We start from the raw sequence: 18724 nt of genomic DNA on the forward strand, positions 1-18724 counted from the left end.
AGTCGGCGGGTCGTCATCCATTCATTACCGCCGCCCCTCTTGGCACTCATCCTCCGTCGACACTGCCTGATGACAAAATCATTATGGCATGCTGTACATCCTTCTCATCTACCTCTCGGAGCCGCATACAACGATACTGCTATATTATATTCAACATGTCCCTACCAGGCATTCTCGTCGGCTCGGCCAGAGCGAAGCGCACATCTATCCGGACTGGCTACACAGCAACATGACGCGCACTGAAGACCTTCCTTCATCCTTCGTACCGGCATGGCAGGCCGTGTGCATGGTGCTGTCCAGCTGACTGCAGCGCCGCAGTACATGGAAAGTCTCTGGACTCCGTAGCTGACCGGCCGTTGTTATGCGCATGGATGCTGACGACTGCGACTCAAATGCCGTTTTTGAGCCTCAAAGTCTCTTGAGAATGCCATGCTCATCTTCCGTGACCGCTTAAATCGGCACTGGTGCGACAATTGACCGAAGCATGTCCAATTTACAAATCATTTGGATCCGTGATGAGTGAGCGAATGACATTCAGGGTGCATCAACGAGGAGCGCGTTTGCAACAGCCTTAATGATATGGATCATTTCAGCCGCAGACTGTGAGCTTTATGTTCGGATTGGCCCAGAAGATGCTGATGTAATTTCACAATTCAGGTCCAGGCCACAGCCTTTCACGTGGAGAGAAAAATGTCCCTGAAGTAATCAGTACTCGTGCCCGACAGAACCTTACGACTGCCAAACTTCTTCTCGAATCTGTTCTTCGAGCTGCATGTGCATTAGTCGAAACGTGCGCATGACAAAGACATATACAGTGAACGACAGTTGTACGCTCTAGCGCCTCGGCGAAGTGCAAAGTCTACAAGCTATTCAGGTGCTCCGTACGAAGACTCTCTTTCCGCATCAAGAAAAGTACAGATTCAAACATACTTCTGCTTCCTGCGGTCGCTGAGAAGTTCAAGAGGCACGACGTAAACATGGCATCCGTTTCAACGTATTCATATGCGTGCTTTGCGTTGTGTCAATTAGTAAATAAACCCTTGATCATCCCAGAAACTCCACCTCCCGACTGCTGTCCATACTGGTCCTGCTGATGCCTGCTCAGCATATCAGCGAAGTTCGCGCCGTGCCCGCTGCCAGCCTGGCCACTGCTATACCCGCGACGCTGACTGTATGGATGCGTCGGTGACATGTGAGTCGTCGAAAGTCTACTGCTTGCATTGGCCCCATTCTGCTCGGATTTCTCCACTGTTGCATTTTGTATAGCTTCCAGCTGCTGTGCGACTTTCTTCAAATTTGGGCCCGTCAACTCTAACGAATAGAGTTGTTGAATCAAGCTTTTGATTCCCTGTTGGTCCAGAAGCACATGTTGTTTGCCAGCTTGGACGTACTGCGTGAGCGTACTGATCTCTTCCTTGTGCTGTCTTCGATCCGCACAAAGGTCTCTCAGTCGCTTGTCGGAGCCACCAGCTTGTACTTTGTTCTTTTCCTGCTAGATGTAAGCAACATTCTCGTTGTATGACAGTCAGGAGGCGAGAGCTTACCTCTTCTATTAGGTGGTCCAGATATGCCAGCTTGGAATCATTCCAGGGTTTAATCGAGCTTCGCTTCAGAAAGACGGCAAATTGACCAGCCGCTTTCTGAATATATGCTCGCTCCATTTCATATTTCTTGATGAGCTCTTGACGCCTTTTCAATGCTAAATGCATGATTTCAAGTGCAGACCTGGCCTCTTTCATTCTTAGCGCAACTGCTTCATCTTTCACTTGGACTGTCTTTTCGACGGGCTCCCACATGATATGCAGGTGGAGTTGCCATGAGTGCCCGCAGACCTTGCATCTTTCGGGTCCATGCCTCCTGAATGCATGGCAGTGCATGAGAGCTTCGCAAGGAAATTGGTCCACTTCGACATTTTCCAGGTAACATGGATCATGGCACCTGGCTATCAAAGAGATCAGTGGATTGAACGTCGCAGCTGAAGTGTCATGCATACTTTTGTAATGTCTCTCGCCGTCCTTAAACTCGACACATTTTGCGCTTGAGCAGACAGTCCGAGGCATATCCAAAGCCTTGATTTCGTATACAACTTTGCTCAAGTGCAAGGCGGTTGACAGGGCCTGGCCTTTTGCCAGCGCATCGGTAAGCTCACGTTGTTCGTCTTTCTGTAGGGCGATGTTGTTGTTGATGTTCTACGAAATTCAGTTGAGGCCAATCATATCATGTTTCTCATGCCCACCTGTGTGATATCCGCCATGGGAATAGTCAATACTCGCACCAACTCTCTTGTTGTATACAGGTCCCATGTCTCCGAGACTTGATGTGGCTTCGTGTTCCGTGGCGTGAAATGCTCGAGCATTCGATATGCCTCAGCAGCGGACTTCTCCCAGCTGAGTCGGTAGTCTCGAATGTCACCCATGTCATGTATATTGATATTGTTATTGTGAGCAGCCAAACATCGGAAGCTTTCGCTGTCAAAACAGTAGGTAATGTTGCGGTCAAGGTGAATCCCTACTGTCTTGTCCGAGTCCAACATACTCTGTAGGGTAGCATATGTCTCACCAGGCCGGAAAGATGTGTTCCTCGCATTAGTGAACCCGAACACGATATTCTTTGCTGCATCTCGATGCAGGTGTGTCAACAGCTCCTTCAGACAGAATGTAAACATGATTCCCAGTCGCGCATTATTAGGTTTCAGGAGAATCAGTATGCCATGCAAAACATCCACTGACTTCAGGCTGCCCAGGATATTGTCCATGTTCCTCTTATCATGTGTGGATCCTCGAGTATCCCCTATACCTGGGGTGTCGATGAGCCGAATCTGAGTGTTGTTGACTCTCATGATATAATGCTTCGTGGACTGGGTGGCCGACTGGCCCTGGGTGCCATCACGTTCGTCTTGAAGTGCCTTCTCGATGAATTCGCCAGAGTTTGGTGAGACATGAATCGTCCTAGAGACATAGTCGTCGCCAACAAGACTCTGCCTAGGCATAGTGAAATTTGTCAGCGCGAATGCTTGATAGCACGAGTATATTGGGCAGCCTCACCAGGTAAACGAGCTCGGTATAACGCATTGGAGGTCCCTGGTCCTCAATGCATCATCCAGCGAGCCATAGCAGATGTAATTCGCAAATGCGTTGATGAATGTGGATTTCCCGACACCTGTCTCCCCTAGTACAAGTATGTTGAGCTCTGGAATGCCATCAAACTGAGGCCTGTGCACTCCTGTCGGAATTTGTGCTTGCGAATTCGTCTGGTACATAGGAGCTTGACCTTCGAAAGCTATCGAGGCCATCCTCTCGGTGATACCATGAGAAGCTCCTGCGGGCTCATGATTCCTAGGCTCTGGGAGTTGTGCCGCGGTAATTTTGTACTTCGCCCTGGTACCGTCATCGCCTGTGTAGGTGGGTATAGATCTACTGTAGGTCTGTGATGCAACTTGCGCTTTGTGACCCATGTTCATATAAGCATACCTTCCTTGCCAGTTCCCTTCCGCGGCGTTTGGGTACGTGTCTTGGGCTTGAAACGTATAGCTCTGGCCTTGGGCATCTATTCCGCCTGGCTGTATCTGACCGTAATAATGGCGATTCTGATATGCGTTTTGAGATTCGTCACCATTGCAAGGCTGGAAAGACCCGGCCGGCGGTGATCGAGGCAGCAGCGGTGGAGATAGTAGTGGCAATGGCGGCTGAGCAGGACTCGCAGACAATGGCGTATATGTGGTGTAGGTATTACTGGTGCTCGAATTTCTTGGGATCAATCTGTTCGATGCTTGCTGATAAGGGTTCTGCGCTTGGACCATCTGCTGACTGGGCCGGGAAGAGGCTGTGAATGTCGCCCACTGTAAGAACCTGTCGTGGTCCATTGATGTGAGGGGGCCGATCTTGAGGTATACGGAGCAATATTCTGCAGATGTTGGCTTCGAGGCCTTGCCAATTTCAAGACGCGAGGTAGGCCGCTTATCGTCTGCACAAGAGCAACGAGACCCTATGCTCATCAATCCCTCCCCACTCGCTACACATGTTGGTGCCAGCTCATACTGCCAGCCCTTGAAAGCAAGCGCCACGGGTAATGGAGACCGTGCCTTCGTCGGACCAAGGACAAGGCTGCGAGGATCTATGCTGCAGCCGGGCGTAATGTATATATACTGCCAAGGTCGGGAGCCGAATCCATCATTAGTGGTCTCGTTTGCGAGAATGTCGCTGCACATCCAGGGGTGATTGGCAGTCGCTTCTGCAAAGCTCAGATCAGTCAGTCAGCCTATTCGTTACCAATCGATATGGGACGTCCGGCCTCCTTCCTGAGAGGTGCCACGCAGCATTTCGCGTGAAGTACTATGCCTTTGTGTCCTGTTGCTTCGTGCAATACGGCGTTCAGTCGACAGCGCAGCCCAAACATACGATAGGCAGATAGAGGCCATGGACGGTGAGAGGTCACCACTGCAAGGCTATGCAAGGAGTTCTAGATTGCTGTGACAACTCGTGCCGGGCTGCCTTATGCTCGGTTGCGATCATTGCGAAACTGGCAGATGCCTGGACAGCGCGAAGATCTGCTTCGTATCGGCAACGACCTCTAGCAGAACATTGCCTCGTTCCGATGAGAGGCTCCAGGAAGGATCATACGTCGTTGAAACAACGCGAAAGTCCCGGCTTCAGGCAATCCTCAATATGATTGTATTGGTAGTTGGTGGAGATGAAATGTAGAGGGCCTCATTCCTTCCGCTGCAAGAGACCATGAGTCCCACCAGATACTGGCTTATGTCAGCACTAGTCGCTTGGTGACCACCTGCGGCTTCGGTGCACTACGCGCTCAAACGGAACGTGGTCATCGAACTAAGTAGAGACCTCATACACGCGCGGCATGTCATCGATTCAGACTGATGCACGACTGAGACATTGATATTGCTCCACTTTTCGAAGATATGATCGCCTTTCCAGTGCAATCAGAAGAAGATGGCAGAGCAACTGCAACTGCCCAGCCCGCAACGCCAACGCGGCGAGGCTGTGTTCTTACGCCACGCATCGTGACTGGCGTGCATACTTGCAAACAAGGCAATGAAGGCGACGGGAATCTACATGCGCATGTCAATAGTGCCCCTCAAATCTGTCCTGCTCCTTCGATTCCCTCGTCAAGATCTGCGCGAAGGCATCACTTCCTGCAGGCTAATCTTTCCACCTTGCTTGCCTGAGCCTGATGGCATACAAGGTGATTCCGTTTGGGCAAGCTCGCTCAGGCGACCAAGGCAGCATCTCTAATCATTCTGCCAGACAGGACATTCTCTCCCCGTATCCATACCTGCCTCTATCAGATCCCGAGCGTCGAATTCGAATCCTCCATCTAGATGCAGCCGAACAACATGCCGCACCGCTTTGTGGCCATTTTGAAGAGGAATTCATCACGAGGCCTGATCCAGCCGCCTTCGATGACCCTTCGAGCCATAATTACAAAGTACACGACAAATGGTGTAGCCAATGTGGAACCCGCATCCATGGCGCAAGACATAAATGCGTAGTCTGCGATGACTTGGACTATTGTACCACGTGCATAGCAAATGCTTCTGATACTCATCCTAATCATGACTTCGAGCTCATAGAAGCCTTGCAAACCTACGAAGCTCTCTCGTATAGCTGGGGAGGAGCGTTCGATGACGATGACTTGGCCGATGGGACGATAGTAATTTCAGGTCACACGGTTCCGATCCGAGGCAACTTGTTCAATGCTCTCCGCCGCCTCAGATATCCTGATCAAGCTCGGCGTCTTTGGGTAGATGCTTTATGCATCAATCAAGACGATATTCCTGAACGGAATGGTCAAGTCCAGTCTATGGAGACAGTGTACTCGAATTGTGCGAAAGTCCTCGTCTGGCTTGGCGAGGATACCGAGATCCTAGATGGCGAATTGATCTTCACGCTTGCGACAATTCTTGATCAACTTCGGACACTCGAGCCTACTCCTGGCAGCACTGAGCCGACTACAGAGGAACTAAGCGCAGAGATCGAGACGCTGAAAGCAGAATATTCAGCCCTATACTCAGCTGGCCAGATTCGAGTACGCGAGCAATTGAACGAGGCAATCAACAGCAATGCTGAAGTCAACGCTCAGTGCTGCGAGGCCTTCCTGGCGAGAAGATACTTTTCGCGTCGTTGGGTGGTACAAGAAGTATATTGGGCCCGCGCCAGTGGCAGACCTGCCGAAGTGTTGTGCGGAAGCTTACAGAGCAATTGGGATTCCATTGCAGCCACAATGAGACTCATCGGCCATCTCGTTGGAGGCATCGCTGATGAGGAACACATGTTGCTCTCTCTTCCACTGCTGCTATCCAGACCTACACCGCAGCCAATGGAAGTGCTCAAGTTATTCAATCACCTCGGCTGCTCAGAACCTCGTGATAGGATCTTTGCGCTCGTCAGTCTCTGCTCAGGACAGACTGTTGATTACAACCGCTCGTGCGAGGAAGTCTACACCGAATTCGCGGCAGAGGTAGCCATGGACGAAACACTATACAAGTGGGAGCAGCTCCTATGGCTAGCGGCTTATCAAGCGAGCTCACCACTTCGCAAACCAGAAACAGAACTTCCGTCTTGGGTACCTGATTGGCGCTTGGAGTTGCCAGGAGGATGGTCGATGATGCCTGTCGATCACGGCATAGAAGGTTATCTACACTCTGCTGGAGTAACCTGGAAACCACCCGTCTGCCTAAACATGGACGTCTTCGGCCAGATAGAAATTCTAGATGGTAACAACACGACGCGGCAGATCAGACTACTGTTAGATCCGGGTCCGCAGCACTCATCATCGAGGCCTTATCGCGTGGCACAGTACAATAGCGGCAACGATACATTGGTAGCGGGACGGTTACAGTCTGGCGATTTATTATGTGGACCGTTGTGTCAACAGAAAGACGCCGCACGCGGCCGTTCGGCGATTGTCCTTCGTCCAAGTGGATATTCCGAGGAATTCATTGCACAAATCCCGTACGAGCGCGACGGAGGGGACTTTCGCAGAGATAGATTTAGCGGGATGCAACCTGTCTGCAAGGTGGTAGGCCTCTATGGCATTGATATATTTGGAGATCCTTGTCCTACGCCGTATCGAATGTGTATGATAATCCGCTGAAAGACTTTAGTGAGTAGTCTGTCGAGCAGAATTACAATGGGAGAAGTTCTCTTCGAACTGCCACTGAGTTAGTCGGGAAGAGCGAAACAGGGACGCGAATGATGAACAGACGAATGGGCGTCAAGTAGCAGTGCTTTTCAAAGTACATAGTATAAACACATCTTCAACAAAATTATGCTCTCTTCCGCGCTAGGTGTGTATTTCTCTTCTCTCTTCTCAAAACTTTTGGCTTGCCGCCAATGAAGATGTAACAGAGTACACTTGTGATCAGGCAGACCGCGGCCAGGACGATATTCATGTTGCCGTATCCGATCGCCTGCTTGAGCTCGCCAGCTAGTTCGGGTCCGACAGTCAAGCCAAACGAGAAGACCATATTGCTCATGCCATAGAGCTGAGCATAAGGTCCCTTCTCACCAAAGTAATCCGGGTTGACTTCATAGTACTTCTGTACAATCGCGCCGGCTTCAACGATACTCGGCGCTCCGATTCCAGCAAGACCGATACCACAAAGTCCAAGAAGCACAGCGTAGACGATGATCTGATCTGTTCCTCCCTCATGAGGAATGCGCAGGCAGACCAAGACTGGAACGAGGAAGGCATAGCTGAGCACTGCGACGGGTTTGGTACCGAATCGGTCGACGCACCACCCGAAAACTGGTCCGAGAATGAAGTCAAACACTCCCAATGGAATGAAGAGTAGGCCGGAGCGTAGTGAAGTGAAGCCGAACAATTGCTTGGCAACAGTGGGGATCGTGCTGTCGAAAGAGCCGAGAAGTACGGCCTGGATCATAGCGACCAGAAGCGCGGTCAGGAGCATCGGGTCGGACAAGCAGGGTAGGATCGGAATCCACTGTACAAGCTTTGGGTACTCCTCGCGAGGCTTCAGCTTGTAATATGTGTCATCTGGATGTTTACCTCCAAGAAGTGGCTGCTCCTCATCGTTCGTGTCTCCGTTGGGTTGAGCTTCGGTATCTTGAGACTGGCCGTTCGTCTCTCCGTTCGCACGAGTAGTGTTCAGATCACTGACTGTGCTTGGGTCATCTGCGTAGTATTTGTTCGCGATCTTCTTCTCAATCACCAAGAGTCGCATGATAAAGTCGACAGCAAGAATCGAGGCGCCAAGGGCAAAGACGCCTTTGATACCTGTCTTCTCGTAGAGCACGCCACCCAGGATCGGGGCGGCAAGGGCTCCGACTGCGATGAAGCTGAAGATCTGCGCTTGCCATTAGTTCGTATCTTTCTCCAGACACTCTTAGAATCCTCCTACCGAGCCAATGGTCTTGCCTAAATTCTCTGGCCCAACAGTCTCCAGACATAGCGCCAAGCCAATTGTCCAGACGAATCCAGCACTGATGCCTTGCAGAATTCTGGCGAGCACCAGAACAGGTACTGTAGTGCCCAAGAACAACAGTACAGTAGACGCAAGAAGCGACAATAAACCGAAGAGGAATGGAGCTTGTCGTGTTGCCACCTTATCCGCAAGGATCCCAGCAATAGGCGAGAAGCATACGCTAGCAGCTGCATAAGCTGCCAGCAGTCCCGAAGTGAGGCTTTGAATCTGTTCTTCAGGCACGCCGACTCGATCTTCGAGCATAAAAGGCAGGACTGGCACAATCAGGCCATAGAGGCACAAATCCGTAAAGAGACCGATGGCTACCGTGGCGATGATGAAAAAGGTGTTCGAGCGCCATTTCAACCCTGCAGGTAGCACAGAGTAGTTCTGGTAGCCTGGGATCTGTAATGTATTGAGCAGTTTGGCGACTCCGGACGCGTCTTTTGTCATGATGGGCTGCTCAAAGTCTGGAGGGGTGGCCGGCTTCGGTCGAGTGTAGTAGGAGAGGCGAGTATACCAGCCGTGAGGAAGGGCTTGATCGGACATCGAGAGCTACAAGTCAGCGACAGAAAGTGCCATGATGCTGAAGAGCGTGAGATGGGAGGAAGAGAGTGTGGATTGTTCAAAGACATCACGTCACCATCTGCAGGAACGATTGCTAACGGGAACTCCGATTTGAGTTTCTGGGGACACGCGGATGCGAATTTGATGCTCCTTGTTGGTGCAACTTCACAGAATGTCGAGGTCATCTCGAACCGTGTTGAGTATTTCTCACGCAGGGCACAGGACGAAGGACTGCTGATGGAGTGAGGTAGAAAGCAGGAAGTGCAGGCGAACAAGATCGAATAGTGGCGCCTGGCCCGTGCTGAGCGGAGATCAGTCCGCTCCATCGTTCTTCCCCGACTTCACAGCTGCACTTCCTGATCCGCAACATCACATTGCTCAAATCCTATCAAGCAGATATTACGACATATTCTCACTGTCAAAATGGCAGAAACAGTCACACCCAACGCAACGTTCGTACATTGCACATCGTACGAACTGCGCAAGGTGTGAGTAGAAACTGACGACGCGTGTAGTGTCTATGTCCGCAACTTGGACGAGAAGGTCAAGATTCCAGCTCTGACCTCGGCGCTGAAGGAAGTCTTCAGCGAGTGCGGGACCGTCGTCGATGTCATCGCAAAGAGCAGCGTGAAGCGCAAAGGGCAGGCATTCGTTGTGTTCGAGGACGTCTCAGAGGCGCAAGATGCGGTGGAAATTCTACAAGGCTTCGATCTGTTAGGCCGACCGATGGAGCTAGCTTTCGCGAAGACGAAAAGCGATTGGACTGTCCTGAAGGAAGGAGGTGAGGCTGCGCTCGAGCAGCACAAGAAACATCGTCTGGCTGAGAAAGGTGAGCGGGAATTTGGCGCATGAGAAGTTGGTGGAACATGGACTGACATGGTACAACAGAGCGCAGACAAGCAGCCGAAGCAGCTGCTGCCGCCGCGAAACCCGCCAAACGCGCTGCCGATCCGTCATCTCTCGCCGAACGTCCCGCGAAAGCTACGAAAGCGACTGGCGCTGCTGCAATGGCAGACGAATACTTGCCGCCCAACAAGATCCTTATCTTGCGCGAGCTTCCCGAAGACTACACGAAGGAGGCTCTTACCGCTGTGTTCCAGCGGTATCCTGGTTTCAAGGAAGTGCGTATGGTGCCTGGGCGTAAGGGCCTGGCTTTTGCAGAGTACACTGAGGAGAGCGAGGCGATTACTGCTAAAGAGGCAATGAACGGAGCGAACTTGGGAGATAAGACGATCAGGGTCACTTTCCAGAGACAGTAGGATAGACGCAGTAAGCAACGATCTACGGGTTCCTTACGACCAGATCTGGCGTGGTCGTCGGAAGCAGACGATTGAGCGATACGCAAGCGCGCTGCTTCACTTCACTTTCAACCACCCCGCGTCTAGCGTTGCGCAACTGATCATGGACCGCCTTCACTTTAGTAGAAAGCTTGCCTCAGTTCGGCCAAGGTTCTAATGCGCTGGAGCTAATCAACTTCGACACCCGTGCCACCGACACAACACATCAACACGCCGCGGCAATCCACGCCAAAGTTGGCGGCATCCCCAGCGCTGTCGCATCAAGCACGGCTCCCACAACTACTTCGCCGACCTCCTCACTGCACTTGTGCTCTGCCAAAGGCTGATCCGTCCCGACGATCACGCGCCCAGAACAGGTGCCACACACCGAACACCACTCGCGACCCGCACACTCTTCACCTTTCCACATCGATGCACAGCGGCCCTCTGCAGAGTTTCCACTGAACCGAAATCCACTTCGAACCCGGCACTAGCGCGTCCCTTCGCCCACCTGAAGACGTCGCTCGTACGTGCGAACACCGCTGTCAGATACGACGCTTTTCGGCCGCATCGCGGGTCGATTGCTACCACGAGAAGATGGCACAAGGTCCGATTACAGAGTGCATCCGAGCACTCCAGTCCGACAGGCTCATAACACTCAACATCAGCGACGCCGAAACCTCATTCTCCGTGCAAGTGCAGCAGAAGGTCCTCGAGGCAGCTAGCCCTTGGTTCCAAAAAGCACTACGAGACGACAGATTCGTTGAGGGCCAAAACGGCGCAATCACGTTCGCCGACGACGACATCGACGCGTGGAAGATAGCGCTGTATTGGTTGTTGCATCGCGAGATTCCAGAGCCGGGAGAGTTGCGTGGGAAGGAGGAGGAGGACTTCTTCGTCAGACTAGCTCGATGCTGGGTACTTGGAGACAAGTACAATCTGACGAGGTTGCAGAACGATATCATGTTCCGCCTGCTGAAGTTTGCTGACCAGCTTAACTTCGCACTCAAGCCAGCTCAATACAAAGACCTGCTCAAGATCGTCCCAGCAGGTTCTCAACTTATGCAGCTACTTGCAGAAGAGGTCGCTGCCAAGTGCTACTTCGAGGGTGCCGAAATTGCACTGCTCGACGGTTCCACAGGGTTCTGGCCCGTATTCGTGACAGCCGACCGTGTGCTAAAAGATAGCGATGATCAAGCCAAGTATGATTATCGCTTGGAAGGCATCTAGCGGAATGACAAGAAGGGCCATGCCCATTGGAGAGAATACATGGTGAAGGGACTGCCTGAGTTCGTGGACTACTTCCAGGACAAAAGATGAACGGCTTTTGGGGCACAACTTCGCGGCCTCCTCGAGTACTTGAGCTGCATTCGTTACATCCACGTTCATGGATGATGAAGCTTTTGAGGGTGTCAAAGCATCGAGTCCTGAAGACAAGTCTTTGACTTTGTCTCGATCTTCGCGGCTGCACCGAATTACCTCTCGGCTAATCACTGCGAGTACAGACGAACTCTGAGAGGTTTTGCAAACGATCATGTTTCGTCGGCAGTAGATAGCCTTCCTCAAGTTCTCTGTCCTGAATGACACTAAACACTAGAAGCATGCACCGACCACAACCCCGGCAAATCAGTCCATCGAGTGAAATCGCCAGTTGGTTGGGAGTGCACGACAGTGTACTCCCAGCCCTTTTCATTGCAGAAGCGTACCTTGCAAGATCATAATTAGAATTCATCAGTGCCGTCAAAATACTTTGAGGTCGGTCGAGGCAACATGGATGAATTGCGTATCGTCGAGAGCGCAATTACTGCATGCACTTTAGCAGAAAGGTTGGCGCATTTCCGATAGATCTGCCGTGATTTCGAGCTTTCAAGCTCATGGCCCTGAGCGCTGTGCTGTCGCTATCATCACAACATCTCCACGACTGGTTCACTGCCATATTCCACTCTTGCTCAGCCGAGAATGCGTCAAGCAAGCACAAAATGTTGCGGTCGCGGCAACCGACTCAGCATGAGTGATCACTCGTACACATCCCACCTTTGCAATCCGCGGTCACAAAACCACTCACGACTTTTCCGTAACTGCGGACCAGGCATCAGTGACTCACCACAGACACCCTCTTTGACTCACTGAATAATGCTTGCACCCGTCTTCTGAGCATCGAGCCAACACAACCGCTGTCCTCACTCAACTGATCCAGCCACATCACCGATCGCACCCCATCACGACAAACAAGATGGAGAACGAATCGGTGGACGAACTGATCCAGGCGCTATCATCCGACAAGCTCATCACGCTCAAAATTGGCAACAACCCCGAAACCTCATTCTCAGTGCAGATCCAGCAGAAGGTCCTCAAGCTCGCTAGCACTTGGTTCCGAAATGCACTCAAAGAAGACAAGGAACGGCAGACCAACGTCATCACTCTCACTGAGGAAGACTCCAACACGTGGAAGATAGCACTCTTCTGGATCATAAACCGCAAAATTCCCGAAAACGACTTCTTCCGCAACGTAGAGTGTTGGCTCCTCGGACATCAATACGGCATGCCCCATTTCCAAGACCAAGTCATGCTACAACTCCTCGAAGACGACGACGTCCGCCACGGCAGATTCTACGGTCTGATCGACTTCTCACAAAAGTATCAAGATCTAGTCTCCGCGATTCCATCAGATTCCGCGCTTATGAGATTTCTCGCTGAACAAGCAGCGAGGGACTGGGATTGGGACAAACCGCGGTACCATGCCATCATCGCTGAGCTGAAGCGTGACGCGGGATTTTTGATGTATTACGAAAAGGCTGAGCAAGAACTCAAACTGGACGAAGGGCATTTGGACTTTCCCTTGGTTGGGTTCGAAGAAGATGTCAGAGAGGATCGTCGGGCTCAGTGGCGGGACTATATGGTGGGGGAGTTGCCGGTTTTCATGCAATACATCTAGGAAGGCTTTCGATGAGTGGAGGGTTTGATCTTGTATATGCTCGAACGCTCGACTCGTTCGTGGCACCGTCTCATCGGGCGACCTCAGTGGGCGACTGATGGGGAAGGGTCGGATGGCCGGCGTGCCGGCGGAACAGTGTTTGATTCGGCATCATCGTCTTAGCTTGGTGCAGTATCAGATTTTGCAACGGCAAGGTGCGAGTGCAGACGGAGCCAAATGGCACATCATTCCTAAGCCTGCGACCTTCAGCAATGGGTAGCCCTACCTAGCTTCTCCTGTCCTGAATGATATCAAAATTATGATGCAATTCACCAACCATGGCCAATCTTGCTACTCGCATATTCACGCAACGCATCAAGTAGGGGCGTGCGACATGCAAGGCAAATAGAGGAATCAGCAGCACAGGGATCGTCGGAAAAACAATACCCCCATAGAAGAGTCCTCGTCTTCGATGGATCGAAGAACAGTATGCTGATCAATACGCGACCATGTACTCTCTCAGGCGCGCGGCGACAGAGTAATAGCCAACCCGCTGAGCACGCGTAACAGCGCGCTCACTCGTTTCCTCAATCTTGGACTGAGCCTTCAAAAATCGTGTCCAAAATTCATCAGGACCATCGAAACATGTGAGATCATGCATGGCAAGATGTCCTTCGAACACAGCAAGTGCCACTTCTTCGCCCAAGAGTCGCATCAAAGCGCAATGTGGTGGTATATTGAGTATGAGTGTCTTGGTCGCAGGTAGGTCTTCAGCAATGGGTGCAGATCCATCGCGTGTCTTGAGAAGAAGCAGTATGCGGGCCATGCAGTAATTCTGGAAGCTAGGGACGAAGTATCTGTCTCCGAAGATCCAGCAACGGGCGATAGTGCGCCAGTCCTGCAGGCTAGAAGGAAGTGTGCGGTGGAAGATCCAGTGAATGAAAAAACTCCAGATCGACGGATCATCTTGTGGGAAGGAGGCCGTGCTTGTCTGTCCCTCCAACCATCTTTCCTCGTAGAGAGCTCTGCTGAACCATTCTGATACAGCTTCAAGAAGGCTTTGCTGGACTTTCACAGTTATGTTCTCGCCATTCGGGGGACCGACCCTGATGGTGATGAGCTCGTCAAGCTGGAGTCGGCCGATCACATCGTGTAGCAGTTGCTCCGACATGCTGGCTGCGAGCATTTCGGCGCTTTCGATGCTGGTCAGTAAGGTTGATGCAGAAGACGAGTTGATGGGCTGCGACGATTTTGTCGCCAAGCGTGCGTATATGCCATCGTGGACATCTGTCTGTGTCATTGCGCTTTGCCATACAGTCTCACTTGATAGAGCACATGTGATGTCAGTCCGAGGTCTCAGACCTGCTCTCATCTTCAAAGAACAGTTCTGTATGTCGCAAATGAGGCCTATGCAACGCGAAGCCACAAACAGGGTGTAGTGCTGCGCTTCACCTGTATGAGAATTACGATGCAGCTAGTCGATCCTAGCGCGCCGCTTCCTTCGAGATGGGGCAAGCTCCGCCAGATGTAATGCAGTGTGAAATTCCAAGTACCGACTTGATATCATGATGTCGTCGACGATGATGGTATGAAGACGGCCATCCTGTGGGAAATATTGAAGGAGTGCATCGGAACATGCCTAAGGTGTCGCACGTAGACCAAACTCTGTGCTTCGCTTACGATGGGTGCAGAGAGACCCTGCATGTCGCTGTGTAGAAGGACGGCAGATGGCGTTCGAGAAGGAGGAGTGGGAGTTGCGGGTAAAGGGCGTCTGCGCTGGATGGCCTTGCGCGTGGCAGGGGAGAAATTGGAGGAGCGATGCAGCTGCAGGCGACGATGGTCAGATGGCCGTCGCGGGCGTTTTGGGCTCGACATCGGCGGAGAATCCACGAACGAGCAGGTCGAGGTCGAGCAGACGCGGGGCCGAGCAGGGCAGACGGTGCTTGCTGCTGTGTGCGACCAACCTTGAGCCGGGGGCGTGGTCCTCGTGGTGATGCCTGCCTTACGCATGGCAGATGATCGGGACCATGGCGGTGACGGCGACGGCCTGCTGCAGAACACGGCCTCCAGCTTCACAGACGAGCGCGATGCCCGCCGCGGCCCGAATGGTGGAGTAGTCGAGGGCTAGTTAATTAGTCGACGTGCGGAGCGCAGAGACACCTCTGTTAGTCGCCCACCCCGTCGCCTCTCCATTCTCCGCCCCGACGGCCTGCTCGCTCGCCTCCCGCCACCGTGCGATTGATGTCTCTTCGGCACCCAGCGCGCCCCACACCATGCCGGCGCGGGCGACGACGACTTTCTTCTGAGCCCATATCTCCGGTCTAGCGAGACAACTGCCGCATGCGCGAAAATGCTCGCGGCGAGCACGCCACAGCAGTATTCGAGCGACTTCGGGGGCGGCAATGGAGGCCTTGATGCTCTCGCCGAAGGCTCGCAGTACGCCCAGCAGCAGATGCAGATGCAAATGCAGCAGCAGCAGCCGCCGCCGCAGGGTCAGGCGCTGAACGGTGCGCGACCCGAGATGAAACACCGGCAGAGCTTCAGCAACGGCAGCGCAGGCGCCGACGATACAGCACTGGAAGATACAAATGGGAACACAAAAAATGGCAAGACAAGCACGAACGGCCAGCCGGTGCGGCGGAGGATCAGTCGGGCGTGTGATCAATGCAACCAGCTGCGGACCAAGTGCGATGGACAACACCCATGCGCGCACTGTGTGGAGTTTGGCCTGACGTGCGAGTATGCTCGCGAACGCAAGAAGAGAGGCAAAGCATCGCGGAAGGACATTGCTGCCCAACAAGCTGCTGCTGCGGCGGGGGAGAACAAAGATGATAATAGTCCGAAGTCTGGGAGTGATCGACCTGGAGAAGATGCGGCCATCGCTCCCAAACCACAGGCCGAAAATGCATTGAAGCGCAAACGACCGAGTATGGACTTTCAGCAGCCCCATCTGCCACCTCCGAGATCAAACAGCATGACGAGCCAGCCGAACAACATGCATCCCTTGATGAATCGCCCCGGTATGGAGCCTTCAGGAGGGAGTGTCACTGGCAATGCGATTCCGCAGACGAATGGCATACACCAACGGCCGATGTCAAACGAACATCAACCTCTTCCGGCTCCACGAGCGCCAGTTGCGCCCATGCAGGAGCGGAGCATGTCAGTAGGCATCGGTGAGTATGGTAGCATAGATGACTATCATCGCAGCATATTACATCCCGGCGCCGGAGCTACTGTGACTGGACACAACATATTACATTCTGGCCCCGGCGGTATGCCTCACTCAATGATCCAGGGAGGCACGATCACAGGCTACGGTGATCCTCCATACGGCGTGCCGTCTCCGACCAGTCAACAGGGTATTACTGGGCATCCATACCACATAGGAGGCTCACCGATGTCCGCCAGTTTCTTAAGACAATCGCCAATTGCTGGTTCTCCGGGTTGGCTATCGCTACCCTCACCGACAGCTGGACTCTACCCTCAAATGCATGCACAGCCATCCAACCAGACTTTGAGATATCCTGTGTTACGACCACTTCTACCACATATATCTGCCATAATACCGATCGGACTTGCTTGTGACCTGCTGGACCTGTACTTCGCGAGCACATCTCAGACATTCATGCAACCGCAGTCGCCCTATGTGATAGGCTACGTCTTTCGCAAACGATCCTTCCTACGGCAGACCAATCCGCGATCATGTAGTCCGGCTCTGCTTGCAAGTATGCTCTGGGTTGCTGCTCAGACTAGCGAATCAGCTTTCCTGACTTCTGCTCCTTCGGCGCGTGGAAAGATCTGTCAGAAGCTGCTCGAGCTGACAGTCAGCTTACTGAAGCCCCTCGTTCACACCCCTCTGGACGGAACTCAGCTGTACGGAGGCAACACGGTCATCAATGGCGTTGCTTTGGGCGGCTTTGGCGTCACAGTCACTGGTCAGGCGGAGGCGGGCACACCTGGCGCAAGCGCCGCACTGGATGATGTTGCCACGTACATCCACCTCGCGACTGTTGTGTCTGCGAGTGAGTACAAAGCAGCAAGTCTAAGGTGGTGGAATGCGGCATGGTCTCTGGCAAGGGAGCTGAAGCTTGGGCGTGAACTTCCCCCGAATCCTGAGAATACGGATGGGCCTGAAGCCGAAGCCGAGGCAACTGGTGAAGCTGGAGTCGGACATACGAATGGCATTGCATCTACAGATCAGCCTGGATATGTCTCTGAAGAGGAGCGAGAAGAGCGGCGACGCATATGGTGGCTGCTTTACAGCGTCGACAGGCATTTATCGTTGTGCTACAACAAGCCACTTTTCTTGCTCGACGTCGAGTGCGAAGGACTACTGCAACCTGACAACGAGACTGTCTGGCAGACAGGCGAATACTACCCCGGCGAAGGCCACGCTGAAGCATTGCATTATCGACGGCGCGGACCAGGATTCGAATGCACCGGGCACAGTTTGTTTGGCTACTTCTTGCCTCTGATGACCATCCTCGGCGAAATCGTCGATCTAAATCAGGCCCGCAATCATCCTCGGTTTGGTATGGTCTTCAGAGGCAGCTCGATCTGGGATGAACAGGTTGCCGAGATCTCGCGTCAGCTCGAAGCATATGGAAGAAGCCTGCAGGAATTTGAAGCTCGCCATCTGACACCGCCTGACCCACCAAAGGATGCGACCAACGGGAATGAGGGAGCGCCAGATGTCACGAGTCCGCACTCAGTAGGCACATCGCATTCGAACCAGCAGCGAATGACTGAGACCACTCTTCAGACAAAGATTGTTGTAGCGTACGGGACGCATCTCATGCATACTATGCACATCCTACTGAACGGCAAGTGGGATCCAATATCGTTATTGGATGACAATGATTTGTGGATCTCGTCTCAGTCCTTTATATCTGCCACTGGACATGCTGTGTCGGCGGCCGAAGCGATCAACGAGATCTTGGATTACGATCCCGACATCTCGTTCATGCCATTCTTCTTCGGCATCTATCTGTTGCAAGGCAGTTTCTTGCTCCTGTTGATCGCAGATAAGCTGGGCGCAGAAGCCAGTCCGAGCGTTGTGAAGGCTTGTGAGACGATCGTCAGAGCGCACGAAGCTTGCGTCGTGACACTGAACACCGAGTATCAGGTATGCATCCTCCGCCCCTGCTTCATTATCAACTTACTAATTCACTTCACAGCGCAACTTCCGAAAAGTGATGCGATCAGCATTAATGCAAGTCCGAGGACGATCAGTAGAAGATTTCGGCGAACAACAACAACGGAGACGAGAAGTGTTATCCTTGTACAGGTGGACAGGCGATGGCCAAGGCCTCGCATTATGATGGAAGGAAGTAATGACTTGACGGATTTTTCGATGCACAAAGTTTTCATGTATATAACTCGCACACATGAGGAGATGGGGATACCCTGGAAGGCGGGCCTACAAAAATTTCTAGCTTGGTGCATATATCTGGCAAAGCAGCTGATGGCTTGTGGCGTGCAAGATGTTTACAGTATTTCAACGACTTTCATCCCTCCCGGGAC

General features: G+C 52.6%; 8 protein-coding genes across 9 annotated transcripts; 5 read left to right on the forward strand and 3 right to left on the reverse strand.

The window, feature by feature from the left end:
* Positions 1-1021: 1021 nt before the first annotated feature.
* On the reverse strand, positions 1022-3862 carry CKM354_000485900 (uncharacterized protein; the record flags this gene model as incomplete). The annotated part of the gene is made up of 5 exons (XM_044800111.1): positions 1022-1489; positions 1545-1942; positions 1994-2189; positions 2237-2981; positions 3045-3862. The coding sequence occupies 5 exons, from the start codon at positions 3860-3862 to the stop codon at positions 1022-1024; spliced, it is 2625 nt and encodes an 874-aa protein (XP_044656046.1).
* A 1328-nt stretch (positions 3863-5190) lies between these two features.
* CKM354_000486000 (uncharacterized protein) lies at positions 5191-7113 on the forward strand (the record flags this gene model as incomplete). The annotated part of the gene is made up of 1 exon (XM_044800112.1): positions 5191-7113. One exon carries the CDS (start codon positions 5191-5193, stop codon positions 7111-7113), a length of 1923 nt encoding a protein of 640 aa, XP_044656047.1.
* A 172-nt stretch (positions 7114-7285) lies between these two features.
* CKM354_000486100 (uncharacterized protein) lies at positions 7286-8992 on the reverse strand (the record flags this gene model as incomplete). The annotated part of the gene is made up of 2 exons (XM_044800113.1): positions 7286-8326; positions 8381-8992. 2 exons carry the CDS (start codon positions 8990-8992, stop codon positions 7286-7288), a joined length of 1653 nt encoding a protein of 550 aa, XP_044656048.1.
* Positions 8993-9433: 441 nt separating this feature from the next.
* CKM354_000486200 (uncharacterized protein) lies at positions 9434-10269 on the forward strand (the record flags this gene model as incomplete). The annotated part of the gene is made up of 3 exons (XM_044800114.1): positions 9434-9462; positions 9526-9839; positions 9899-10269. The coding sequence occupies 3 exons, from the start codon at positions 9434-9436 to the stop codon at positions 10267-10269; spliced, it is 714 nt and encodes a 237-aa protein (XP_044656049.1).
* A 615-nt stretch (positions 10270-10884) lies between these two features.
* On the forward strand, positions 10885-11517 carry CKM354_000486300 (uncharacterized protein; the record flags this gene model as incomplete). Its single annotated transcript, XM_044800115.1, has 1 exon — positions 10885-11517. One exon carries the CDS (start codon positions 10885-10887, stop codon positions 11515-11517), a length of 633 nt encoding a protein of 210 aa, XP_044656050.1.
* Positions 11518-12520: 1003 nt separating this feature from the next.
* On the forward strand, positions 12521-13222 carry CKM354_000486400 (uncharacterized protein; the record flags this gene model as incomplete). Its single annotated transcript, XM_044800116.1, has 1 exon — positions 12521-13222. One exon carries the CDS (start codon positions 12521-12523, stop codon positions 13220-13222), a length of 702 nt encoding a protein of 233 aa, XP_044656051.1.
* Positions 13223-13697: 475 nt separating this feature from the next.
* Positions 13698-14501, reverse strand: CKM354_000486500 (uncharacterized protein; the record flags this gene model as incomplete). Of its 2 annotated transcripts, none has more annotated exons than XM_044800117.1 (1): positions 13698-14501. In XM_044800117.1, the coding sequence occupies one exon, from the start codon at positions 14499-14501 to the stop codon at positions 13698-13700; it is 804 nt and encodes a 267-aa protein (XP_044656052.1). The 2 variants fall into 2 exon arrangements, with proteins under 2 accessions (XP_044656052.1, XP_044656053.1); XM_044800118.1 differs by having other exon boundaries at positions 13698-14372.
* A 1050-nt stretch (positions 14502-15551) lies between these two features.
* On the forward strand, positions 15552-18522 carry CKM354_000486600 (uncharacterized protein; the record flags this gene model as incomplete). The annotated part of the gene is made up of 2 exons (XM_044800119.1): positions 15552-18326; positions 18379-18522. 2 exons carry the CDS (start codon positions 15552-15554, stop codon positions 18520-18522), a joined length of 2919 nt encoding a protein of 972 aa, XP_044656054.1.
* Between the last annotated feature and the right edge of the window lie 202 nt (positions 18523-18724).

This window comes from Cercospora kikuchii (assembly GCF_019650295.1).
Source record: "Cercospora kikuchii DNA, contig_00003, whole genome shotgun sequence".
Lineage (NCBI taxonomy): Eukaryota > Fungi > Ascomycota > Dothideomycetes > Mycosphaerellales > Mycosphaerellaceae > Cercospora > Cercospora kikuchii.